The sequence below is a fragment of the Odontomachus brunneus genome, unplaced genomic scaffold, assembly GCF_010583005.1.
Source record: "Odontomachus brunneus isolate Ranch 3 - 2012 unplaced genomic scaffold, Obru_v1 Obru_scaffold_096, whole genome shotgun sequence".
Taxonomy (NCBI): domain Eukaryota; kingdom Metazoa; phylum Arthropoda; class Insecta; order Hymenoptera; family Formicidae; genus Odontomachus; species Odontomachus brunneus.
This window is the reverse complement of record NW_022639546.1, coordinates 719,112-746,606: the sequence shown is the minus strand read 5'-3', so window position 1 is coordinate 746,606 and position 27,495 is coordinate 719,112. Positions and strand designations below refer to the sequence as shown.

General features: G+C 39.4%; 6 protein-coding genes across 10 annotated transcripts; 2 read left to right on the top strand and 4 right to left on the bottom strand.

The window, feature by feature from the left end:
- Positions 1-1,776: 1,776 nt before the first annotated feature.
- Positions 1,777-10,990, bottom strand: LOC116848445. 3 transcript variants are annotated; one of them, XM_032824549.1, is made up of 11 exons: positions 10,591-10,990; positions 8,845-8,949; positions 8,073-8,211; positions 6,888-7,052; positions 6,318-6,807; positions 5,601-6,164; positions 5,096-5,500; positions 4,833-5,021; positions 3,897-4,753; positions 3,261-3,704; positions 2,174-2,995 (listed from the first exon to the last, which is right to left on the bottom strand). In XM_032824549.1, exons 1-11 carry the CDS (start codon positions 10,602-10,604, stop codon positions 2,801-2,803), a joined length of 3,567 nt encoding a protein of 1,188 aa, XP_032680440.1. In that variant the 5' UTR covers positions 10,605-10,990; the 3' UTR covers positions 2,174-2,800. The 3 variants fall into 3 exon arrangements, with proteins under 3 accessions (XP_032680437.1, XP_032680440.1, XP_032680438.1); XM_032824547.1 differs by having other exon boundaries at positions 6,279-6,807; positions 10,591-10,989; XM_032824546.1 differs by lacking the exon at positions 10,591-10,990 and having other exon boundaries at positions 1,777-2,995; positions 6,279-6,807; positions 8,845-9,074.
- A 197-nt stretch (positions 10,991-11,187) lies between these two features.
- LOC116848447 (ras-related protein Rab-18-B-like) lies at positions 11,188-14,113 on the top strand. Its single transcript, XM_032824553.1, has 4 exons — positions 11,188-11,787; positions 11,868-11,985; positions 12,087-12,404; positions 12,581-14,113. The coding sequence occupies exons 1-4, from the start codon at positions 11,684-11,686 to the stop codon at positions 12,743-12,745; spliced, it is 705 nt and encodes a 234-aa protein (XP_032680444.1). The 5' UTR covers positions 11,188-11,683; the 3' UTR covers positions 12,746-14,113.
- Positions 14,114-14,278: 165 nt separating this feature from the next.
- LOC116848450 lies at positions 14,279-16,269 on the top strand. The gene is made up of 4 exons (XM_032824556.1): positions 14,279-15,093; positions 15,163-15,362; positions 15,697-15,883; positions 16,016-16,269. Exons 1-4 carry the CDS (start codon positions 14,641-14,643, stop codon positions 16,160-16,162), a joined length of 987 nt encoding a protein of 328 aa, XP_032680447.1. The 5' UTR covers positions 14,279-14,640; the 3' UTR covers positions 16,163-16,269.
- Positions 16,270-16,672: 403 nt separating this feature from the next.
- On the bottom strand, positions 16,673-21,952 carry LOC116848446 (protein RCC2 homolog). 3 transcript variants are annotated; one of them, XM_032824551.1, is made up of 5 exons: positions 21,433-21,583; positions 21,075-21,173; positions 20,719-20,959; positions 19,453-20,300; positions 16,673-18,105 (listed from the first exon to the last, which is right to left on the bottom strand). In XM_032824551.1, the coding sequence occupies exons 3-5, from the start codon at positions 20,927-20,929 to the stop codon at positions 17,935-17,937; spliced, it is 1,230 nt and encodes a 409-aa protein (XP_032680442.1). In that variant the 5' UTR covers positions 20,930-20,959; positions 21,075-21,173; positions 21,433-21,583; the 3' UTR covers positions 16,673-17,934. The 3 variants fall into 3 exon arrangements, with proteins under 3 accessions (XP_032680442.1, XP_032680443.1, XP_032680441.1); XM_032824552.1 differs by lacking the exon at positions 21,433-21,583 and adding an exon at positions 21,289-21,404; XM_032824550.1 differs by lacking the exon at positions 21,075-21,173 and having other exon boundaries at positions 21,433-21,952.
- A 1,941-nt stretch (positions 21,953-23,893) lies between these two features.
- Positions 23,894-25,427, bottom strand: LOC116848448 (mpv17-like protein 2). Its single transcript, XM_032824554.1, has 4 exons — positions 25,001-25,427; positions 24,461-24,906; positions 24,167-24,292; positions 23,894-24,048 (listed from the first exon to the last, which is right to left on the bottom strand). The coding sequence occupies exons 1-4, from the start codon at positions 25,026-25,028 to the stop codon at positions 24,031-24,033; spliced, it is 618 nt and encodes a 205-aa protein (XP_032680445.1). The 5' UTR covers positions 25,029-25,427; the 3' UTR covers positions 23,894-24,030.
- A 413-nt stretch (positions 25,428-25,840) lies between these two features.
- On the bottom strand, positions 25,841-27,021 carry LOC116848449 (60S ribosomal protein L37). Its single transcript, XM_032824555.1, has 4 exons — positions 26,886-27,021; positions 26,373-26,508; positions 26,171-26,255; positions 25,841-25,958 (listed from the first exon to the last, which is right to left on the bottom strand). The coding sequence occupies exons 1-4, from the start codon at positions 26,886-26,888 to the stop codon at positions 25,907-25,909; spliced, it is 276 nt and encodes a 91-aa protein (XP_032680446.1). The 5' UTR covers positions 26,889-27,021; the 3' UTR covers positions 25,841-25,906.
- Positions 27,022-27,495: the final 474 nt, after the last annotated feature.

Below are 27,495 nucleotides of genomic sequence, written 5' to 3'. Positions count from 1 at the left end.
TTACTTCCACGTATTATATTGTTGAAAAGCCGAGAACTCAGAATATTTTACAGGTTCATACAATATGTTTAATGTCACACAAGTGCACTAGAAAAAATAATATAAGGAAATTTCGCAAGAAAAAATTTAGCTGTCAACAACAATCTACGGCCGGTATTCATAGTCCGATCTTAAGATGCTTTTACATAGGAACGTCGAGCGTCAAGCGTTGAGCACATGCGTAGTAATATAGTAATAGTGAGTTGTTACTGAAACGCAAGATTAAGGCTGCGTTCGGAAACACACTGTGTGCACACTACTAGACAATAGCCGTTGGAGTGAGCGAAATACAAGAGTGAGATAAAAAGAGAAGGAAAGTACTCAAATGACGTTTCCGAACGCAGCATAATTTGATTGCATACTGAACTATCAGTTGAATTTCGAGACAGTTATCAGCAATTCAGAAAAAATTGTAAGACATTACAAAATATCTACTAATTATCGGCATTATTTATAGTTATTACAATGCAATAGCATTATCAGTAACGAATATTACAAACAAAACGTGGAGTTAATTGCATTAATATCACTAATTGCAAATGCAATATGAGCAAAATAAAAAAAAAGGTTTTAGGTGTTACAAAATTCGCAGGAAGAAAGAGAAATTGCTCTAATAGTGTCAAGACCTTTGACTAATAGGTCAGTAAGTATGGACTGCCAGTTACTCCCACTTTTCCTATTCTTACAATGCTTCACTATGTAATCAACATCACGCGTGCCCTCGAGGAATAAATAAAAAAATCAAAACATGAAATCAGATTTCGATGGTAAAACAGGAAGGAAGAGAGAGATAGAATATGACATACGCCGCGCTGTTTTATTACGTTTGATAAAGTGCAGAACCACTTGCAGTATAAATAAAATATGTATGTATAAACTTAACACACAATAGTGAAATAAAGACAACAATAAATGTATAAATAAATAAATAAGTAAATATATATATATATATGTGTATGTATGTATTATTGCGTATACATAGCATATAAAATGTATTATTAAATATACATAAATATTGTATAACTAATAGATTCAATAATACATATATATGTATTATTGAATTTAATTATGCAATATTTGTGTAATTATAATTATATAATATTATTTCCCGCTAAAAATTACGACTTTTGTTAACTTGTGTCTAAAAAAATCTGTTTAGACATTGTAATGCATTTACTTTATAAAATAATAAAATAATTCTACTTGAAAATAAAATGTTATTAATTTAATTAATATATATTTGTGGTTCTCTAATATGTCCAGTTCTTTGAAAGTTATATGTAAAAATTAACGAATATCAAGTATTGAATTAGTAAAGATATAGGTTTGTTATTATACGTGAGTTCACAATATGTCATCGAAATACTGGGACTCGCCACTTAGCCCTTGGAAGTGCTCTTCATGTTGATTACAGCGTGAGAATGCCAACTGGCAATCCATATTTATATAATCACAAAGGCGGATTCTCTCGAAATCTATATTGAGAAATATAAACATAAGAAAAATCTTACAAACTAATATAAGTTCGGCAAAAATGACGATTATAATAGTTCAAAAAGCATTTTGAAGGCTAAATCTCTTTTTTACGTATTAAATTCATAACATTACTATCTTTTATTGCAAATGTAGAACAAGTTAAATGAATAAGGCTTATTTCCAACTTTATTTCTTTTAGTTGAATTTATCTGAAATCTTACTTTTATCAAAAATGTGATAAATGCGTGTTTCAGAGGCAGCTACAAGCTTTCTATTTATTAACAAACATCCTACATTAGTTCGCCTTCTACGAGCGATTAATGCCAAACGATTATTTAATTTTAAATAATTCTATAAAAGAAAATGTATCGCAATCTGTGATTACGCAAAGAACAAGGTTTACGCTCCCAAACAATGTAAAGACCATTTGTGTATGCTTTTCGTTCACGCGATACAATTTTATAAAATATTTTGACGGCGAAACTCGATACTCACGTAAATTGTAAAAAATACGTAAATTTTATATCTGATAATATGCACAAAAACTAGGGAAATTATATTTAAAAATGCTTCTTGTACTACATTATCGCTATTTTTAAGGGAGTTACAATTCATTGAGATTTTCCTATTGTTCAAAATCAACTCTGAAAAGCAACCCTTTAATTATTAATATTTATAATCCTTTAATTTCTTTGTACATAGTGGACAAGGACAGGGTAGTCGAAGAAACACACTTACAAGTACAGCTTGCTAATCTTTCGCAGTATTTACTCCTCGACAAACGCTTTACACGTTAATCCGTCGCTTATACAAAAAGATCATCGCGGAGCGCAGCTATACACGGTAACACATGATGTATCTTTTTTTATCTTACACGAGATTCAACAATGACCGAGTAAAAAAGCCGTCCACGTTTGTTCGACGCGGTAACAAGGGTTGGTAAAATATATATGATATATAGCGATATACATAATATAATCTAATAATCTCTATCTGTCATATAACATAGAATCTGTATATAAATAATAAATAGAAAATAAAGATCGGAAAATCAAGGAGTCGGGTTGTGGTATGATTAGCTTGGTAAGACTTTAGCACTAAATTACCATTACGAACATTCATATAAGGACTATGGGGCAAAGAGGGGGATCGGTGACGATGGAACAAACAAGAAGAGTGAAGACAAATCGAGAACAGTGAGATAACTAACAATAGACGTGACTATACAGCTGTTTCATTTGGCATAATAGTCTAGAGCGGACTTTTCTCTAACGCAATAGGATGGTCAGTGAAGATCATCGACCCAAGCAGTGTCTAGTGACTCGATGAGAGTACGGACGAAGGCCATTTCCTTCCGTGCGTTCTCTAAAATTACTCGAGGATCTTGGGAGGTGCATCGCAATACGTTCGGCGCCATCACCATCGCGAGATTATTTGCGTCCATTTTAGTGCGAGCGACCACCTCGGGTCTAGCGAATATCTGCAAAGTCGTTTCATATGTAGCGTATTCGCCGGAGAGCGCAATATTATATTTTATTCGGAAATATCAAAAAGCATGTTGTCTTATTTAAAGGTTTTTAAACTCCAACCGTACATTATTAAATAATACTACATTTTAAACTTTACTCGAATAGCACACTCGACACAAGCAAGAAATTAAAATTACATAATTATAGATGACTGAGCACGTGTTGTGAAAACCAGAAACAAAATTTCATGAAACTCTTAATCAAACAGCCTCTTACCTGTAGGAAGCGTATTAGATGACACAGCACACGACGGTTAAGATCTGGCAAACGGTCGACGAGAGCAGCTACGTTTGCCGCGGAGGCTTCCGGATCATCGTGTCTCATCGACACGCATTCCACGTAGAAGGAATCCGGTATTAACGGCTCATATAATTCACGCACCCACAATTTCAGCAAGGAAGCGGGCGCGTGGGCATCCTGAGAAGCTGCCAGAATCGCACCGTCCTCGAACTTGTCCAGACAAGACTTTAGTGCACTAACTTCGTCGGCGTCGGCAGATACTCGAAAGATACCCTCGGTCAAGGTGCCACCGCGCACCAGAACTTGACGCGTCAGCGTGGTCTGTATCCATGGTAACTCTCTAAGTGGGTAGCGGTCCCTTTGTAAAGCCATTACTTCCGAGAGCGTCGCTCCGAACATGGATGCGCGGAAGATTTGTATCTATGAGAAAAACGACACAGAACATTAACGTCATCTCATTAACGACATTAAATCATGAAATTAAAACAATATCAGCATTCTAGGATATACAAAATTTGAATGTCGATAATAAAATATTGATTTTCAAGTGAAAGATATAGAGGTCGGCATGAATACATTAAAGTATAAAGGGTTACTGGCACAATCAATTACCCTTGCTTGATCGATATCCTCTATTGTAGCTTTACGAGGTTGTCGTTTGCCGTGCGCGCCGATCCGCTGCAATCGTCTGCAGGCCACAGTCGCGTAATGACTGACTTGCACGTGTATCGGCCACTTGGCGACCTCGGGAAATTGGAAGTTAGGATCACGATGCCTGTTCATGTAACCTTCCAGATATGGTTCGAACGTGGCGCTAGGTGGCACAAAGGCCAGACACACAGCCATTAATTCCCAGCCGCGTCGCAGGCTCTCCTTCCGCGGATTCTCCGTAGTTTGCCGACAGATCTGCACGTATAGTTCGTCTCGCAAGGGCGGCTTCGAGAACGCGGTATTCACGATGTCCATGGCAACGCCGTCCAGCGTCATGCCAACATTGGCTTTGCGATCGCCCATGTACACCTGGACTAAACGGAACAAATTACAAGCCTCCCGCTTGAGTAACTTCTCGCCGTCCACCATCGCAAGCATAGGTTGCGGTATGGGATCCTTCGACCAGCTAAGAATATCCCGTACGCTAAACTTTTTTCGAAACAACAGCCTCAGTCCTTTCGGTCTGCCGCAGTTCAGATTAAGATTGTCCTGCGCGTACTTCTCGATGTCGCCACCGCCCGTGCTATCGTCCCGCCGCGCTTCGTCCAGGTCAGTGTTATCGATCGTTGTGCCGATGCTCGGTGTCGCGATCGAGGTCACGGTGGACGTTGGTAGAGAGACTTGTCTCGTAGTCACTACGCTGTCTCTCGCTTCTATCTGGGACACGATATTCGGCGGTGAAGGTGGTCGTGGCCTCGTCAAAGTGTCAGCTGTGTTATAGTAAGTCGCCAAGCCCGCCGTGTCGTAATTTCTTAAGTCTAAAGGAGAAAAAAGGCATCACGGAAATGTTGGATAGACGAGGTTGAGTATTTCATATCTATAAAAATAATTTCTCACCGGCATAATGATCCTCGAGATACTCTTGACTGGAAGAATCGCCTTGATTGCTTGCCGCCTCGTCATCAGCGAACTGATCGTCGGAATCGTCATCGGCTCTCCCTCCGATACCTTCGCCTCTGCCGCCTTCTTCGTCCAAAGAATCCTCCCCTTCCTCCACTAACAGAGGATCTCCGAACTTGTAACAACCTATATGCATCGAATGTAATAAAATCAATTCCGCTATGTAGCTGTAAGAACAAAAAGACCTGTCGATGTTTTACCTGATAATTTTGCTTGTTGAAGGATATAATGTTGCAGCGGTAACAGATGATCGGCATCAGCCAGGAGATTGCCGTAGAATGGTGACGGTGGCGGACTGGAATTTCCATTGCTTCTTTTCTTCTTGCTGTCGTCTCCCTCGGCGTGACTTTCGGTATCTTCGCCCACGGCGCTGTTGCTACTGCTGTTGCTGCTGTTGCTACTGCTAGTGTTACTGCTAAGTCGCTGCCTGGACTGATCGTGGGTCTGACTTATCAAGTAGCGCTCATGCATGGAATCGTCGTCCCGTTCCCTCCTTCTGCTAACTTGCTGCTGCTGTTGCTGCTGATGTAACTGCTGCTGCATCTTCTGCTGCTGCTTCTGCTGTTGCACGAAACTATAACTGCGGCCCAACGGCTGCGGTACACCTTGCAAAATAACGATTAACTATGTATTGCAAAACATACGCGCGCACACATACGTGTTGCAGGAAGGTGGCGAAAGAAGCTAAAAGATTATCTCGCTTACAGTCCAGTGAGTTATTGCACGCTGTATTTCTCCGGTAGTCCTTCTCCCTGTCGCGGTCTCGCTCTCTCTCGCGCTCCACCGCTTCAAGGCCTCCTCTCTGCTTCGATGAGTTACTGTGCACACCGGCCGCTCGACCGAGGCTTTTGGCCGGATCATTCCTCTCGGACAACATTGCACCATACATGTCCCTGACATTCGCTTCCGAGAGTGAGGCCGAACAGCCGTGATGCCTCCTACCTATGCTACCCGTATTATCCTGCTTATTCACATTTCTCGTATGCACACAACTCGCATAAAAGGCTGGCTGGTTCGTCTTGTCAAGACTGTTCACACGCTCACGTATCTGATGCTGCATCTCCCGCTCTCTATCTCTATGATAACGATTGCCACTCTCCACCAAGGAACCGTATTTCTCGCCTTGCGACTTGTAACTATGACTAAGCTGAACTTCCGGCGGACGATACGGCGGCATTTCCTGCCTGAAGACTCGGGATTCCATCATCGACTCGCGATACGGCGAGGTGCTAGGCTCGGGACCGTACGAGCCCCTGCTACTTTCCCTACCTGAAACATCGGGAAATCGATTAGCACAGCTGAAAACGCTCGAGCACGTTCGAAACTTAGAAATACGACGAGTATGTATCACGCGCGCGTATACGAGTATTACAACCCTCTTACCATTTTTACTTTTGTCCAGGTCCAAATTCCCCGTCCTACCTTCACGTTGCGGATCGGTGAACGTCTTCTTCTTGAAAAGAGGCGTGCTGGTCGAAAGCGACAGCCCCAATGGCGGTGGTTCCCCTAACGACACAGACTTCTGATTCTTCACGCTTTCCAGAGTCCCGCTTTTGTGGCACCTGGTCTCTAAGGTGCCGCTATGCTGCCGAGGGGAGGACTGTGCGGTGCTCGCCGGCGTTTGTGCGGCCGAACGATGATGATGCCTGTGCGGCGAGTCCAACAAACGATAACTAGTCGACTCCAGAGAGGTTCTACTGTGCGAGACGGAACTGTCGCTAGATCTGCCGGAGTCCTGCGAATGATTGTGTTGCCTGCGTGCGGTAGGTACTTCATGGTGCCTGTGGTGCCTATTATTGTGATGATGATGATGGTGATGATGACGCCTCGAAGACGGAGACGGGGAAGGTGGAGATGTTTGAAGGTCGACACCGGCTGCGGAGGATCGCGTTTTGTTCGCGCTTCCAACTTGCTGCAAAAGAGAAAGAGCAAACGTCGAAAAACTTACAAGTCACGGCCGCGCAGTCACGTTACCGCGACAATTAAGCTCACCAGTGTCGAAGCCAAATTCGGACTCTCTTGATGATTGAAGCGCGTCGACCGGCTGACTGAAGGTGTTTGCGTCTGTGTCGAAACCGACTCCTTTTTCCTCGGCTCGGCGACTTTCTGAGCGTCAGACGTGCTACCGCTTGGAGGTTCCGTGTTCTGCTTCAATGTCTATAATATGAACACAAGTACACATAGATAAATGAATAAGTTAATAATCGTGTATTATCTCTATGCAATAACAAGATAGCGCACAAATTATATACAATATGACAAGTGTTGCTTTGGTATAAAAGAGTCGTCGTGCTTGTCAGATAAAACAGAAGACAGGATTATCCAATTGAATGATTAAATGATTAAATGATCAGTCCAATCGAAAGACTAATCATTTCTAAAGTTATAATCAACAAAGTACTGATTTTTCTAGACATCTAACAAATACTAGCTATTTCCCCTTTAATAGCCAAACTTCAAGAATTTAGTGAAGAGAAACGACAATGACAAATCTTTTGCATCAATTTGATGAAGTCGTAACAATTCGCAATTATTTACATACAACGCGCAAAACGTATAAAAATGCCGTGTAATATGCCGAGTTCTGTAATTCCTGTATTGACAGAAGATGTAACAACTCAACATAATAGCTGACACAATACACAGAATATTTCGATATGCAGGTGGGTGTTACAATAGTATTCCGTGGGATTTCCATAAGCACTCGTTTGTCAAACTTTTTTTTTTCCTCAAACTTTGAACGGACAAATAGCATTGTCGCGAAAGAGAACTTCATGGCACGGTGCGGTATAATGTAAACCAGAGTTTTTTCTCCCTGCTACAAACGTCTATTTATAGCCGAGAGAAGAGAGCAGACGCTTGCACACTTATATCTCCGGCACTCTAAGATACGTGAGTTCTGTAATGTGTGTTATCCGGAGAAACTCACAAATCATTCCGTGCGTCTATAAACACGCGCGCGCGCGCGTATACACACGTGAAACCGTGGGTCGAAGATTTTACGTGATTCACTTCGCGAAAACGGATTCCTCTGGGCATCAATAGGGCATCCTCCTCTTATCTCTGATGTTTGATAATCAACTATCCGACATGACTCACATACAAACGCGCGTGTTACAATACGTGAGAAGCGTGTTAAATCATATCACGAGCCAGCGATAGCAAACGTTCATTTACCTGAAGTTTCGCCAGTGGTATGATGTCACAGTCGGTCGGGCGGTGCCACACAGTTTTCTGTGATGTCGCATTATAATAATAAAACCGCGAGGTATTCTGATCAAACAACTCCCACCACTGATTGTTGTCCGTCTTTTTTCTAGAAATTATTAAAGGGAACATTGTACCACATACATTGCAATACACACAGGATAGTCTGGTACTTTCTCTAAGATAACTCTCTCTAAACTAATTACGATGGCATCATATTATACTTTCAAATAATTAACTGTAATACATACAATGAAGTCAAGTGCACCGAGTCCAAATTCATTATAATAATACTATTCATTATATTGATACAATTCATTACAATGATCCATTATTATACTGATCCTTTATACTAACCCACTATTACATTGATTATAGTAGCGTAAGACATATATCTAGTCGAATTCTAATTTATTATATTGATTATAATCAAATTATAATGACATCAAATTAATTACAACGGTATTAGATGTCCTTCAAATTCTATTCAAATTCATTATACTAATTATAACATCAGACATTGATCTAATTAACTACCAAGGGAAAAATCATACACTTTCTGTAAATAATTTCATGAAACAGAGATATGCTAAAAAAAAGAAACATTTTTAGGAAAAACACTCTGTGGGTTGAAACATCTAATGTGGACTCTTCTAATGAGTCCCCTGACGCATTCTTTGTGACGTACTGTGCAGAAATTAGCTGCTACTAAAGAAGTGATATGAATAAAAGAATAGCTTACACTGGTACACCTGGTGGAGGATCCCAAACGCATTCTCCTGTGGTCAAGTTAGCATACATATGTTCCTTAGTGCGTGGCTCTATGATCTCCACCCATTCCATCCTACTGCAATTGTCATCCGTTAACATTCCCGTGAAAAATTCAAATCTCCTCCGTAGATCGCGCGAGTCTATCGGTCGTCCTGACAAACTATATCAAATCTTACGCAATCGCTCTCAAATCACTCTCTTTTCCCTTAAAACTTTCACCTCCTACGGAGTACACGCTCCCGGAGACGTCCTTACGTCGTTCGCAAGCGACGCGTATATACACTCGCAAAAGGAGAGATAAAGTCATAAGGCAGGATCGATATGTCAAAAGTATCTCGAACGTAATTCACGGACAGGAGTATCGTCGCGATGCAACGAAACCGATGGCACTGTAGCGCGTCCATTTTTTTCCTTATTTTTTTTATTTACATCCACCGCGCGCCGCGATGTCCGGGGACGTGTCACGGTGATCTCTCTCCGGAGTCGGGGCTCGGAATAAAAGAGGAAGGTATCGCAAGTCGCGTGATACGGAGCACATAGTACATGCACGTTGAACAAGCACGATAGCAATATCGGGGAACTAATTGGAGCGTCGGGCGGAACGCGAGCGATCGCGCAACGACTCTCTGCCACGGGGAAAAAATCGCCCTTACCACGGAACGGACAGATGGGTGGATGGATGGATGTACGGACGGACAGACGGACAGATAGACGGGAAGAGACGAAAGGGGTGGAGGGGGAGGACGAAAAGAGGGCGACAAGGGGCCGCTTAAGATTCGTGGTGCACGATTATTCTCGACGAAGACTTGCGGGACCGATAAATCGGGGCGAACGAAGGAGGGTGCTTTCGCCCGTCCGCTTCACCCCACCCCGCCTCCGGCGGGCCCGCAAATTGATAGGAATGCTGGGCCGCGGTGCAACGAGAGAGATGCCGTCTGCTCTGATGTCATGCTGGCCGTTTAATTGGCTGAAATAGGCCGCGGAAATCCATCCGCGCGTAGATCAAGAGCGTATGTGCGGAGCGCACGTTCGCTCGCGAAGGAAGAAAATAGAGAGAGAGGAGAGAGAAAGGGAGAAACAAACAAGTAGAAGGCGAGAGAGACCGAGATACTGTGACGGCTGCGGAGAGGGAAACGAGACTAGAGGGGGAAAACGCGAAGGCGCGATATCGGGTGGAAAAATGCGAGCCGTGTACGCGCCCAACTAACGTTGACGAGTCTAAACCGCAGACTGTGAAGGAAACGACTGCGAAAATGCGCGCGCGACGGACGGACGGATGGAACGAGCAAGAAAGAGGGAGAGAGAGAGAGAGAGAGAGACCCGCCCAATCGCGACAACGACGGCTAACTTCAGCGCGAAAGCGCGTTTCGCGGAGGAACAAACGCAGCGGGAAATCGCTCGCTTACAGTCAGGAGAGGTGAGTCCTTTTTCTCGTTCTCTCTCTCTCTTCGTACAATAAGAGCGATAGAGAAACAGTACACGAGAGCAGTAGAGAGAGAGAGAGAAAGAGAAGGAGAGACGGACGATGACGGAGAGAGAGAGGGAGAAAACTGGGACGGGTGACTGTAAAAAAAAATTCACTATCGATCTGCGAACACCATCGTGTGTGTCGCGGCCGCGTTTTCCCTAGAGCGGCGCGCTACACCTCGGGTGCAGTCGAGTGCAACACGAGCCACGCATTTCGGTGCGAACAAGTTTCTTTTCGTCGGAGGCTTACCCATCGGATGCCATTTCGCGTATTTCCGGCTGGCTCGCCACTGTCCGCGGTCGTTGTCGTCGTCTTCTTCTTCCTTGTCGTCGTTACCCTCGCCGTTGTCGTCGTCGTTGCCACCACCACCGTTGTTCGTCGTTGCCGTCGTCGCTGGCGAGTGCGGTGCGGCGCGATGTGACTACCGCACTTCGCTCCTTCGCTCCGCACCGCCGTCAGCTTCCTCCTTCTTCGGCACGTCACCCTCGCCGTTGATCACTCGCTTGACACTTCTCACTAAGACGACGATAACACTCGGATGTCGCAACGTCCCATTTCCGCGAGCGCGAGCAGCGACGCGGCCCCTTCATGGCAGCCTCGCAGCGGCCATCTTTTTTCTTCTGTTTAGTTCGTGGTTAGCTTCGCCACTACATCGTCGCTACTACTCCCCGTAGATAGTGACAAAAATTCGTTCTCGCACACCCGCACCGCGTACCCCTTCCTCTCGCCGATCTCCTCCTTCTCCTCCTCCTCCATCTTCTCTTTTTCTTCCCCCTCTGCACTGCACCACTACACCATACTGCACTCCTGCCAGTAATTAATTAAAAGTAACGACAATTATAATACCATAGTGACAGGGAAAACAGTTACTGCGTGCAATGCGGTTATTATTCTTATTAACGTGTTATTGTGAATTTTACACATCAGCTGATTGATAATACAATCCTCCCTAACACTTGTAATGAAAGTCACTTGTTAACAACAATTTTTTAAATAAAACGAAAATCGTGAGAATGATCTCGTAGTTTTTACCTGTTCCAAAACTCATCGAAGCAAAAAGTGCCGCGATCTTTTCGCAATCGAAAAGACAATCGATCCTGCAACAAAATGAGAATCGAACATCGATTCGTCATCTAAAGCTAGATATTGAGAGAGAGAAAAAGAGAGAGAACATCGATTCTTCATTCGATTGTTACCCACCCTATTCTGTGACGTAGTTGTTGTTGATTGCGAGAACTATGAACTGGCAGAACAGTGTTTAATGTTAATGTGTATAAATTAACAACACGTTATAGAGGAAAGAGAAGAACGGAGCGTTACTCTTGTTTTAGCGTGAACGATAATGTTGCCAATACAGTCAGGTGATCACATCGTCATGGATCAGGAGGACTATCTAACGATACTAAAAATTCTTATGATAGGCGAATCTAACGTAGGAAAATCAAGGTAATCAAATGTCTTCGTCATCGTCGCCTCTTCTACGCCGAGATACGTAAGATTAATTACACACTGTTACTTGTTTACAGTATACTTCTAAGATTCACCGAAGATGAATTTTACGAGAATATGCAAAGCACGGTTGGTATGGACTACAAAACTAAGCAGATCTCTATTGATGGCAATCTAGTGAAACTCGCAATTTGGGTTTGTGTCATAACTCTATTTGTGGAAAAAAAGAGTGAAGCAATATTATCTCTGTGCAGTATTATTATCTCAGATTTATTAAAGCTTGACATTTGTTACAGGATACTGCGGGTCAAGAACGATTTCGCACTTTAACGCCAAGCTACTACAGAGATGGCCAAGGTGCTATTTTAATGTATGATGTTACAGATCGAAATACCTTTGCAAAATTAGAGACATGGCTGAATGAGTTAAACACATACTGCAATAAAAGTGACATTGTCAAGATGGTAGTGGGTAATAAAATTGACTTACCAAACAGAGAAGTGAGCACTGAGGAAGGTCTGCAGTTTGCCAGAAGACACCAAACCTTGTATATTGAGAGCAGTGCAAAAACAGCAGATGGTGTGAAGTGTTGCTTTGAGGAACTCGTACAAAAAGTATGTCTGAAATCTTCCACTAATAGTAGTCGAGATCATAGTTCTCTTAAGAATATTTTTGTCAGCTTTTTACTATTAATATTGTTATTGCTATTTTTCCGGAATAAACTTGTCCTTTTATACGATTATAATTAATTATTAAAGTTTTATATATAATATGACAATGTATTCGATAGATAATACAAACACCTGGTCTCTGGGATACTCACTCAATCAGATTGTATGATAATGGCACTATGGGTGTTGCAAGACATCGAATGGGCAAACGAGGAATGCAGTTGGCTGTCAGCGATCACCAACAGCAGGACACGTATTCAAATTGTTACTGTAGCCTGCTATAATCAACTGTGGCAGCTTATATACGGAAACTCATACGCTTGCTACGACGAACGTGTAGAACTGTATAAGTTTAAATTTGATTATCACGGGAAATAAATCTGTAAGACACCGCGTGTAACGCGAAAGAGACCGAATATGGTATATTTGGTTTCGATGCGATTTGGAACACTTTTTTTCTCGATGCAGGCCAATGGAAGATTCAGAGAATTCAATGAAAGCAAGTCTCATTAGACCATTGACTGCGTCTCAAATCGCATTGAAAAGAAAGTGTTCAAACCATCGACCTATAGCAGGGCTCGAAATAGTTTGCCAATTTCGGCCGATTCTCGAAAGCTACGCCTTCTATCTCCCCCTCTGCCGCGTGGCAGGCCCAAAAAGTGACGGTCGCGACCAGTCGCGGCTCCAAATTTAAAGGCATGACCGTCACTTTTTAGGCCCGCCGCGCGGCAAGGAATTGATAGAAGACGTAGCTCCCGAGAATCGGCCGAAATTGGCAAAGTGTTCCGAGCCCTGACCTATAGAATGGACTGCGCAACGCTGGTTGAAAGTGCGTCTCGGTGCGGAAGAAGGACAACATAAGTCCGCGGCCATTTGCTATCTCACTCACTCTGAACCCTGTTTCATATACGAAAAAGTAAGAAATAGCGCAGTCCATACTATAGGTCGATAGTTCGAACCGTATTGAAACTAAGGGTGCATTCTACTTGGCGATCGAATCGTCGTGAGCGTCACTCAATCTTTATGACAACATCAAGTGACAAACAAGCGGAATCCACCTTAAGTATACACTATGGCTTTACACATGCTATTCTTATCAAATCTTATCAAAACTTATCAAAAGATATGCATATACTTGTAACACATACGAACTATCGTTAGAGACTATTTAAATACGGAATAGGAGTCTTTAGACTGAATCTTGCGTTCGTGTAAATACATTGTACTACTTACAGATATGTTGTCGGGGAACGATCGTAGTGCTCAGTAAAGCGTTTGTACGAACTGTAATCGAGGTTCCGTTATTCACATTTTTGTACAAATAGCTCAAACGTTTTTATAGTCTTTTCGATTGTTTTCATCCTTTTATATTCTGCACAATACGTGCGCTTGACGCATATCGTTGTTACATCCGGAAAACGTGTATTATACTGTAAAAATGTATCTAAGATTTCTGCTTCGCCACTTTGTCTATATTACGTGCTAATTTTTAAACTCTGCAGTATGTATCTCGTTGAAAATACGTACTATGCTGATTACACACGGCGAGTATGTATTTCATAAAGAGATTTCTACATAATTATGACGGTGATATATATAAGTAACATTATACACATAATTTATTCGTTTGTAAATATAACATTTTCTGGATACATGGGTCATTTGTCATTTCATTGCGCGCATATGTGTACGTGTAAAACAAATTTCTCTCACATATATGAAATAGACATTTATAACAACTGCCAAAATAGTCTGCTTATATTTTGACATTTGTGACGTTCTTACAAAATCTCTCTATAATTTGCATTGTTATTTGGCTTGAAACTTATCAGCGTAATATGGATGTAGAAGAATTACACGAGACAAAACTACGTATAAAATTAACAAATAAAGGAACGTTCCTTTATGGTGGATGGACTAAGGAAAGATTGCTCAGCTTGCTAAGAAACAAGCTTATGCGACAACACGAGATTGAATCATCATTTATATATCCATGTAACGATGCGCAATGTGACGCATCACTTGCATCATATCATTCTGTTATCCACAGTGGAACATATAATGAATGTATTTTAGTCGAACTAGAAAGAAAAGGTCAAGATCTCTTCTGAAGAAGCTATTTCTTGTCTTCATAGTGTGTCGTATTTATTTGTACATTAAATAATAAATTTAATTAGGTATGTCTCCACGTAAAATCATAAAAGCATTGAAATATGGTCTTCTTAGTCTCAGTCCCGAAGAACTGAAATATTTTCGAGATTTTGGAGCAGAGGTGAACGTCGTGAATAATGCAGACATGTGGTCAAAGAAACTTGACGTGAAATTGATATGGAATCTTATAGTCGCCGGTTTAACTGAAAACCAATGCTGGAATATTGTTATGTGTGGGCTGATGCCTCAGGATAAAAATGTATTGTGTCGGCTTCTGTGGAGTGGCGTGAATGTTCCAGGAATTTTAAATTGGCCAGGACAGATCAAGCCAGTTACATCAACAATAGTCACTTTTTTGGAGAAACTTGGTATTGATGAAGATGCTCTTCGTTACGTAGAAGAGAACGGAATCGATGATGTAGTTGAAGATATGCTGATTGATCTTGGATATAGTGAATACGAAGAGAAACAAGCTTTAGAGGTAATTAGGTCTCTCAATCGATTAGAGAAAGACACGAACAATTTATAGTGAAGCCAAAATAATATATAGGAAATATTATGCGAGTGCAGTTTAAGTATATTGCAATCTACGGCATTTTCATTAACGACAAGGATATCTCGCTCCACTAGTTTAAGTGGAGCAGATTCTACTTTAAGTACGCAATACGATTTTGCTCCGTGTACGTGCTATTTAAATTTACTGTCAAAAGAACAAGGCGATGAAACTGTTAAAAGAAATAATTACTTAAGGTAAATATAATGTACAAAAGTATATGATTACCCTGATGGAAATCTTTTATTGAAATATTTACTAAAGATCTTTCTCAATTGACCTCTTTTCATTAAAATTCACAAGAATCTTTAAGATTAATCTAAATTAATTAAAATTCATTAAAATTCATAAAATTTATTAAGATCTATTAAAATTCATAAGATTAATTTTATTGTTATAACAATAAAATAAATTTTACGAATTTTAATGAATATTAATGAAAAGGGATCAGTTCAAAGAGATTTTCAGTAAAATATTTCCATCAAGGTATATTACTGTAATAAGTTTACGCAACAATATGTGTTGGTGCAGACAAAACGTAATGATACCATTGACGTGGGCGATAAGTAGAACCTTAAAGTACCAACCAACGAATCCTCAGCATTACATAGCCCATCAATTGTTACGTTGGAGATACGGCAATGTTCCACAAGAGGAAATGGATAGTATTCAACAATTTGTCGTTTCCGCTACAATAGCAATGGATCGGAAGCTTGTAGTAATAAGAGATTTGATAGTCTTTAATTATACATATAATTGTAAATGCGATTTCATCTTGCTTTTACGTGACAAAGATATCAGTACGAGTTTCTTACAGGCGACAAATTGATTAGATAATTTTGCTAATTAGGAGAAACGTAAGCGGGAAGAAGAAGATGCTATCAGACGTCTAAACGAAACTGCTGTAAAAGATATTATTTGCGATACGTGTTTAAAGCGACAAAAGCTGTATCGGATCAAATCAGAGAGCGTTGTAGGAAATGTACAAGAATCTTAATATCGGCGTGAATCCCAATATCGATGAATGAATTTTAAAAATATATTCGGCACTTTATATAAAATAAATTTGTTAAATATATTCTCTGAAGAGTTTCCTAAATCCTATTCTGGTGTCATTTTTTAAAGACATAAGGAATGGATAAATCACCTCCATTGAAGTTGTCGAGGACTTTTACATTTCACCAAAACTCTACAATTCATGAGTTACACTGAAGAATATTTCGAAATCACTCGTGCAATTTGTATAAAGCATAAAGTGTATGTAAAAAATACAAGATATTCCAGAATCACTATATAGGTTAGACAATTAATGACACGCTCGTTCTACGCAAGTAAAACTCGTCAAACTGAACACAAAATTCCTTTACTATTTCGCGAATAACCACGTAAACATTATCACGCACTATTATGCACTAAAGTGCTTTAATAATTAAAATAATATACTTACTCCTTATATTACTCCTTTATTAAAGAAGTGGATAATTATTAAAGGCACTAGGAGGCTAAATTCATTAAAAATTCGTTTATTTCATATTTGGACTTGTACATTTATCGCAAGTTTTTCATCAGAACAATATTTCAGTGCAGAAATCGCACGAGAGTATTATATGGAACGGAATGGAATGAATATTTGACATCACAATAAAAAGATGTTCATAATACATCCTGGCAGTGATCAGAGTTGTAACTTTGAGTTCAAGAAATACTTAAACGTATTTTATAAGTTGTTTTACTAGATTGTACTTGACCAAACATTCTTATTATGTTTCTATACGATAATATAAGAAATATATGCTATACAAACTATCATGAAAGAAAGAAATACTCTAAAACATAAAATACATATTCGAGAAATGTCCGAATATAAATGGAAGTTAAAATAAATCCGAAACCTCTACAACATGGTATCACTTCGTAGTAAAATACATAAGGTTTACGTCAGACTTCATTTTTTAGATGTGTAAAATTTTAACAAAAATTAAATAAACATATATTGTTTTACATAAAAGTGAAACATTAGTCATACAATGTAACGTTTCACAATCAATAGATAATACGTTAGATAATACAGAAATCAAATCATTTTCTTATCAAATCTCGAAGTATAATGGATATTGAAATGTAATGCACATAGCATTAAAATAATCATTAAAAATATTATCTACTTAAATGACTCACTCGCATTGATCATGTACAGGGACCGTCTCTGCATGCGCATTGTCAAAACGATTTCTGCAGATGTAATGATTCAGGTACTACTGTGATGAATCAATGGATAAACTATTCGAATGTGCAAATTGATTAAAAAAGCAATAAAAATAAGGACAGTTATGCTAAATCCTACAATGTCCTCTTTCCGGCTCCTCCAGCTCCTTCATATGAATAACTATCTCAATTCTGGTGAAAGTTACAACTTCAATAAAATAGCAACGTATCAAAATATATTTTTGCATCTATCTTGTTTGGTCTATATCCTGAGCTGCTGAACATAATGGGTTTTCAAATGTTACACAGATCAACTGTCATTCGCGCGTTAAGTAAAAACTGGAAGTACAAAGTAGTGTAATAGCCTATATCTCTCCAGGACGTTTCGTGTGGCAATCTACTGTTATCGTTCTTGGATACTCGGTCGGTTCATTTCAATTTATCAAAACGTAGCTATGATTCGCCGAAGGAACGATAACGTTCTTTCTTTCCGGCTCAATCATCTGCATAGTGACGTAATGGAAACTCGTTTCACGTAACCGAAGAATACCTCTTGTGTGTACTTTAGACAGAGTATATCTGTAACTTATTAATTTTCGCCCTTTCCTCCTCAGTGTCATCCCGGCAGATCATAAGCGTATGAGACAAACCACACGTGACGGCAGTAATGTATAAACCTTCTAAGGCTTTCACCTCCATTGGAGTTGTTGAGGACTTTCGCATTTCACCAAAACCCTACAATTCAAATTCATGAGTTACACTGAGGAATATTTCTAAATCACTCATGCAATTTGTATAAAGCATAAAGTGCATGTAAAAAATACAAGATATTCTAGAATCATTATACAGATTAGACAATTAATGACACGCCCGTTGTGCGCAGGTAAAACTGAACACAAAATTCCTCTACTGTTTCGCGAATAACCACGTAAACATTCAAAAAATAGGAAAAAGGGCAATTCGAGTTCAAGCACAGGACTAATACTGCTATATACTATATAGGTAAAAACCTTCCTTGTGTTAGGAAATCGTGTAATATTTATTGAACATGAATAATCAATATAAAACAATTATACGTTTCGGCTCAACCATGAACCCTCTTCAGTGATAATAAAACTCAAGGTGTACGACACGAACGCATTACAATTAGTAAAAGACCTGCACAAATTGACATGAATGTTAGTCGCAATATTAAAGCCGACAAGACCGTTACCGAAATAATATTAAGTAATAAATTAATATTGAGAAGTAGCCGTCATAACTATAAAAAACATATAAAATAAAATAAAAATAAGTAAAATTGAAATATAATAAATAATTAAAACTGACAATATAAAATACCTTTGTTGAGTTCAGCTAAAAGTAAACCGATCCTGTCAACGATAACATCGCCACGTCTTCGAAATACAAATAATTACAAATTTATATGCCTAGCATTAACAATGCGGAAACGACTTGTGGAAGAGAAAGAAACCAAAACAAAGTTTATTTTCATAACAAGCCGCAGTATCTGGTGCCCAAATATTCAGTATCCTTTTGTGAGTTAAGACCTTGCTTCTGAAATTTGATGAAAATCATTTCTGAGATCAGACGTTTTAAGTAAAAGCATTCCTCATGTAAAACTTTGACATGATCCCAATTGCATTTAAACATTTCGAGGAACATCTTAAATTGGTTTCTCTTGAGGCTATCTCTCTATTTACTAATATTCCTCTGGATTTAGCATTGGCGTCGGTAAACAAACGTTGGCATTATATTGTCGATTCTATTGTGATTCCTCGCAACGAGTTTTTGTTGGCTTTGGAATTTGTTCTCAATTCTACATTTTTTTGTCCTGTGCTTGAACTCGAATTGCCCTTTTTCCTATTTTTTGATTGATATCTTCGTTTGCGAGTTCTTATTTCTTTCTCTAAACACGTAAACATTATCACGCACTATCATGCACTAAACTTCTTTAATAATTACAATTCTACGTGATCTTTTGCAAAATGGTAGAGGACTTTTTTGTTCAATTTGAATGTACAAGCACACGACATCGCAGACATTGCCATCACATTCGTATCTGAAACATTCATATCTTACCAATTCTCCAAACGTAGGACTGGCGCCCCAGGCGATAACGGAATCGTCAGCCGCAACCACTACGCTTGTCTGTGAACAACCGACGCAACGGATCTCCCAGCCAGACAGATCCTGAATGGGTTTGGGGTACATGTTGGCTTCACCCGTGCGCTTCGTTTGACCAAACATCATGGCAAAGCCGTGCACGTTAATGGCAATGCTGTATGTGCTGCCACAGTGCACCGCTCTGACACCACGGCTGGGTGGCTCCAAGAATTTGATCAGACGCGGCACCAGTTCGTCGCGTTGCTCGTTATGCCCGAGACGGCCCACTCCACCGAATCCCCATGAGAATGCGCGGTTCTTGCTGTCAATCGCAACCGTATGGTGATGGCCACAGCTGAAATCTGTTATCTCAACGCGGTCCAACGGTGTCACGTGACCATCCTTAGTCCTCTCGACATACAAGACGATCCTCTTAGGCACTTTCTCGTAGTGAAATGCCATCTTCGTGTTCGTGATGAAGTACTTGCCGTCGGTGTTGTGGCCTAGAGCGCCGTACTCCGGACATCCGAACGAGTGCAGGCCACCTTTGATGTCCAAAATCATGGAGAACTCAGCACCGCATCCTACCTTCACTATCGGCGGTCCTGAATATTTCACTTTGGTGGCAGTAACGATACAGGCGTCCGATTTTCCGACTCCACATTGGCCCAGTTTATTGTCGCCAGCAGCGAAAACTATACCTCGGCTCGTTAAAAATAGAGTATGATTGCGGCCACACGATGCTCCTATGACTGTGTGCCCCTTTAAGGCTTCGACTTCGGTGGGTTCATCACGACGCTTTGAGTCTCCAACACCCAATTGACCTGTAAAAATTATACAATTCAAACAATATTGTTATGATAATGATAGAATTAAAATAAACTAAAACTTTTACAAATTTATATATACTTAAGTATTAAAACACATGTCAAAGTTGAATTCTCTCTCCTATATTAAAAAATTTCCCTGCTATAGATGAATCTAAAGAAACATTCTTATAGATATCAACTAATTTATTATTAGAAAGATTTTTTGTTTTATAGTATTGAATATATTTTATTAAACTTCAACTTCAACATGACCAAGAACTTGATTTACAAATACCTTAGCCATGCTCACTTTATTTTATAGTAATATTAAACAATCCTGTACCAAGATAAAATGTACGGATTTGCAAAAGTGCTCATCTTTTTTAAGTTATTACATAGAAAAATATATTGTTCACACCTTCTCTTTAGTTACCTTTATCATTTTTGCCAAAAGCCAGGCATCTATTGTCCTCTGTAACAATAATGTTATGGGAGGCAGAAGGTCCAGATGCGATCAAACGTACTCTGGCATTGTTCAAATTTTTAAAGGTGTGCGGTGTCCATAGGCTACGTCCTACATTTGCCTTTACCCCTTTAGGCGGTGCTTTACGACCAGCCATTTCCCAATTAGTAAGGCCACACATGAGTAATGTTCCAGGCTTGCCCCAGCCACCCTAAAATAAAACAAGCATCACTGCCACTTATTGCATCTAGAATATCCAATCTGATGCGTTATCATAAAAAGAAATAGTAATATAAGTTTTATATTAACAAGTAAACAGAGCTTACCAAGAAGGATATGTGTAATCAGTTTTACATTCATATATTTATCAATGATAAATTGCATCAATATTGCTTGTGCTAATTAATCTAAAATCTGTCTCCTGCCTATATTACAAGTAGAAGTGCATAGTTTACAATGTAAATAATTTATGATTATCGAATAATAATTATAAAGTAATGCAATTCACAAATACTAGCAAGGAGATCTAATATGCATAACCTGGTTCCCGAGTTTCGTTTTAAGCACTGTAATTTTTCTTTCAAAGGATACCATCGCAAACATCAGTATAACGCAAGGAGACACACGCTGCGTCGCGATAACGAGTGCATGCCGCGTATATTTAAGGGAAAAGCGAGGGATCACCTCCGGTGCCGGTAACTCGGGCATATTCGAGACGTCCGCGAGCGCATCCTCAACGGCGTCCTCGCCGTCGGCGTTGGAACCGGCCTCGTCGACCTCCGAATCGTGCTCGCTGGAAATGTCCTCCTCGTCGTACTCGACCTTGCGCGGCTTGGCACGGCTCTTCTTGCCGCTCGTGTTTTTCCGCTTGGTTGACATCGCTCTTGTCTGCGCGCGGCGTTCTGCCGAAAGGTCGACGTGCGATCACGCTCGTCTCTTTCTCTCCTTCTCGCCGGGGAGAAAATAACACTCGGCACTCTCCACTGATGATCGGTGCTTGACGCTCAACGGCGGCGTTTACGCGGACAGTTGCGGTGACATTTATCGATGTAATGGCGCTGGGGCAGCCGTGCCGCACCGCCGACAAATCGACAACAAAAACGCGGCCACCTGGCGCTCAAAAATCATAATAAAACCATGCTCCCGCGATAAGTATATACACACATAGTGTACATACAAAGAGAACCTCGCAGTTTATGATTGTAAATCGCCGGGGGCGCGCTCCGTGTTCCGCGTGTTCCTGCCGCACGGAACGCGCCGGAATCGGGCCGCGACCGGACCGGGAAAATTTGAATAAGGACGCGCGCGCGCGAATCGCCGGTGCGCGAATCGCGATTCGAAGGCTCTCGCCGTTTTAAGGTCGTCTTATCGATGAGGATAAGATATCGGAAGAAACGGACGACCGGATGATTCGGATGCGACAAACAGGCGTTACTTGCAAAGCACGTTCTTTCCGATTTGATACGCGCAACAGGTTACATTGCATTATTATGCGAACGTCAGCTGACTATAGCGCAACGTCATGCAAGCGAGAATCCTACTCCAAAATACACGTGTGTGAAGTGGACCACTATCCATGCTTATTCCTGTACTCGCAAATTATCATTGATATCATTATTGTTAATGTATCGTCGTTACTATCTTGTTCTGTTTGCACGAATTTAATTCTTTAGTCTTTCAAGGTACTCCGATAAGAATGTTTACATAAAGCACATATATTGTGACTTTCCATTAAAAATATAAAAAAATACTGTAGAAGTAATTCTGCTGCAATATAAAGGCAGATCCGATTGCAGAATTTTTATAGATAACCCAGATAACACAATAAATTCCTAAAGTATTCCCGAAGTATTCTTCTTTCTTGAACGGTACTTCTTTAAGAATTCGTAAGAGTATATTTTAGGAATGACTAAAAAAATTATATTCACCATAATTGGAATTTCTAACAACTTCCTAAAGTATTCGTTTTGAATTACTTATGAAAACAACAAATGTATACTTTATAAAATTTTTTATATATAAAATGTATTATACATTTTCTAGCAGAAACTCTATTCGTAAATATCACAGCGCTGATTTTACTTGATTTTACTTGAAAATTTTAGATTATTTCTCAGATAGCACAGAGATAAATAGAAGTTTATAGAAAATTTATTTTAAAGAATACCTAAAGAATTAGAAAAATGAATATCTGAAGAATTATCTGAGCCTAACTTATCCTAAAATATTCCTTAGAACTTCATTATAATGAATATTTCGCGAATCATATTTACCAATATTATTTCGGATCGTGTTGTACATACGTATAACAACACGTGCTTTGTTGTTATCAAGTTGTATACGTCACGTGTGAGATGCTCGTCGGTTCGTATGCAAAAATATCGTGGTTGTGCAACGATTAATTTATTGTTTGTATTTATGTCCGTTAATCGTGTTTGCGCGATGGCGTCTGACTGGTTAGAAGAGACTGCGTAATCCCGCCGTCGCCGAACGCCAAACAAAAGCTGTCGAGCCGATAAATAAACTCGATGAGAGATTATTGTGCGCGATAAGGCAACTACCGCGGATTGTTTCGGGATATGCATCGAACGTCGCGTGTCCACGAGCCAATTTACCGATCGCAAAGTTTTGGCGTTCTATTTCCTAACAAACTCGCCGCACAAATAGCGATTCAATCGCGCGTACAAACTTCCGAAACTGGCTGCGCCAGATTTATCCGGACATAAATTAATAACGTCGTGGTGTAGGACGGCCCGCTTTTACAATCTCGTTCGAGTAAATGGAGAAGCAAACGCGAGGATTTCACAGGATCCTTTTAATGTGATAGTTGCGATCGACGAAGTCGAAAATAAAAGCCAAATTTTGATGCGCTCGGGAAGTCCAAGATCAGTCAAATGCAGGAATGTGGTCTATTGATTTTGAACAACTGAATGTCCTCAAGTTAAATCACCGCGATATGGTATTACTATTACGATAAACAGCAAGTCAACAATATTTGATTACATCCGTGCATTTATTGCTATCGGTAGCTTTTTTGCTAGGAATGATTACTCACGATTTATCTTGCAGCAGAAGTCGCATAGGAACGGAACAAACAGGTACCGGATTGGTAGTGAGAATGTCGGAAAATAGTCTTGCTCGGAAATTTCCTTTGATAGCGTTTTATTGCGCGTTCCCGCGCGTAATTCGTAAATAATATACATACAATGCGTGTGCTCAGCGCGATTATGGCTTATTTATTTCGTTATTTTATCTTGATTAGTCGTGAGATTTCTTGCCACATCACTCAAAGTGAGCATCCTGAAAATAAAGGATAAAGCGGTGACTTCGTAACGATCCATTTTTGGCAACTTAACGTATTCGCTTTGACTTTGGATAGTATGACGTACGAAAACAGGTATACACGCGTGGGACTTACATATTTCATATGTGACAGAAAAATATCGTAGATCATGGTCATAGCATTCGTGTAAAGTACTCGATAGTGCAACGGCACAAACAAGAAATTAATGCACTGTGTAGGAGGCCAGAAGCAACAATCAACCTAACAATACAAATTTCAACAAATCACTTACATATGCTGCAAGAGAAATAGCAAGAGACTTTTTGCCGTTCTTCCGGATTTGTATTAATAATTTACAAATTATATAGGTATGCGCTCTTTTATCGTTACTTAAATACGCGTCAATGTAGAACTGTCTCTCTCACGTACTTTCCATGTGGTACAGAATTTCATTTTTAACTCCTTCCAAATCTCCTCGATCCTATGATGCTCCATAACTCCGAGACCGACGAAAAATATCGCCAGACACGTGGGACTCGCGATCGTCTGGTCGAGAAGCGTTTTCTTGACGATCGCCTTCGCGCTTTTACCTGGAAACACCCTATCCAAGAACATGTAGAACCAATGGTGAAACGGACCTTGTAGCAGTCCTACGACTGTCATGTTCCTGGTCCTCATGTAATCATGCCCGTACACGGGATTGCTAGGAATTGCTGTCATTTCCTCGTCTTCCTCTGACGACGCTGCTATAACGCTACCCAAGAAATATTTTCGAGAACAATGTTTCCTCCAATGCTCATTACGCTGCTGAATTGCATCGCCCGCTGCCATCATCAAGCCGCAACTCACGGTATTAGTGATAAGCAAGTATTTGCCTGGAAATATATACATGATTATAGAACTACGAATTGAGAAAACTGCATGAAAATGATATATCTTAGTCTTGAAGTGAAACAAACGCACACTTACCAAATAACAGTTGGCGCAGAAGACTCATTTTTTAGAAAGAAAGTTACAGAAATAATTTGTAATTCGATTCAGCCACGTTCAAACAGTAAATACAAAATATTTACTAAAATGCGTGATATCGCAATAAATAACAAATTGCTTAAAGTGTATAGAAATTTTTCTCTCGCGTTATTTACTGCTATTTGATCGAGTGATTCTTGATTCTTCGGTGCTTGTGAAGACGGTACGTCAATTGGATGTTGTTACGTGACATAACTTTCGAACTAAAAGTTCGATGTTCCTCGAGTGCGATGAACACCTAAACGCACGATGTAACTACACCGTTTGTGCGTGTTATCATCGTGCATCGAGTCGCAAGTTACTGTTTAGCGAAGCCGAAAGCTCGCTAAATATATGGGGGATGCCGCGACAATCAAATGTTCCGCCGTTGCGCAGTGCGAACAATACGTCTCTTATCTTTCCTATCGTGATTTTTTTCAAATTTCCTTGACAGATAGGATAATAATACACAGGAATAATACGTGGCTTTATCGGAAGCTGATCTCACATGTTTATAACGCAAATTCCTCCACGAAATATTGTTTAAAATTACTTACATAAAGTACTTCTATTTAAATACATTATTAGTTCAACAAGAATTTATTGCAACTTTATTTTTGCTGAATGCTGAGATTAAAAGTTCAAATAGTATAATAGATTGAATAATAATGAAAAATGTAAGAGTAATGAGAGATGTAGCAGTTACTATAAATATAAATTTTTAATTTTATAGGAAAATATGATCAATAATGTATGTAATAACCCATAAAGTTACAAGAAATTCTCATTGACACAATATCATAGTATGTGGATTTTTTTATTTTTATTAGTAATCAGAATTGTATATCTTAATTACACAATAATGTTTTACTTTGCCGCAACAGCTTTAGGTTTTGGCACGCCTTCTCTGAACCCATTTCTGTAAATATACACATAATTATCATTGTCTATGCATAATATTCATGAGCGTAGATAAAAAATACAACAATTATTTCACTCAATATATACAAAAAATATAAAAGAATTAGTCTTGAAATCTGACTTTTCCATTATTTTAATATTGTTTATTAATTGCAGCTATTCTACTATTTATAGAGTATGAATTTAAAATATAATTTTAACTGATCTTACTTGAACTTGCGGCGAACAATCTTCAAGCGGCGCATGCGGCCAGTGCCAGTAGTCTTCCTCCTCTTGGCTTTGACCGACCAGTTATCTATAAGATTATAAAATATTAATTGAATTAAAATTGATCACAATTTGTCTCTGCAATATTCGAATAAACGTAAAAAATGCCACGTATTTTACATAGCAGTACATAATAACAACTTACATGAACGCATCTTCTTCTTGGGATATCCACACTGTGCACATTGCGACTTTTGTATGTGGTAAGAGCTATTGCCACATCTTCTACACAACGTGTGTGTCTTATTACGTCGTTTACCGAAACTTGATGTGCCTTTCGTCTATGAACATTGAAAAACAGCATGATGAGTATAACCTATTATCTGATGAACTGACTCAGTGATTTCAATTAAAAAGAAAGTCGCATAATGCTAATAAGATATTGACCTAGACTGTATCCATATATGATAGTAATTGTACAGAAATTAAATATAATCTACAAAGTAGCAAGTAACTTCAACGTGTTAATATATAAACATTTATCATAACCTGCGCGCATATATTTTGTAAGGATTGTGCAAATCTACGTTTCTTCCACTGGATACTATTCGGTTATACTTGTTCCGCGAAAATTTAGAACATTATTTCTGAATCAATAAATCGGTCGAATATTAAGATCGCTGCGAAATAGAACGATTCGAATTATCTAAATACATACCATTTTACACGAAACGCACTTCAGAGAAAGAGACCAGGTTCAGCGTTTTGTGTTGGCCCCACAGATGCTAGATTCTAGAAGTATCAACGCATTCATTCTGAAGATCTAAGGCGCCACCTTCTGAAGACCTAAAACACCAATATTAAACACATAACGCGCCAAACTTGAAATACACTTTTGAAACTTATTTGAAGATTATCAATTTAGACTTGGTTGCAACATTATTTTAGTTTTAAACGAGACTCTCTTTTAAACATGTGTCTACCTTTATCTTTCTTTCTAAATAAATAAAGACAGATATATATTTGTCTTACTTAAAATAAAAATAATGTTGATATAACCAGGTCTTAGGTTTAGATTAGGCTGTATAACGCAGGAATCGTTAAGTAAACTTATCTTTTTTTAATTTTATTTATAAAATAAGGGTACGCGCGAAAAATTTTAAATGTGCGTTTTTCTCAAAGCAGTTTTTTTTTAGTCAGTGTTCAACATAAATCCTACAATTCTTAACTGATTCATTTGAAACTTTCAGGAAATCTTTTATAAATAATCTAGAGAAGTACATATGGATTTTGTGATATATTAAGAACTTTTTTGCAATTAACATTTT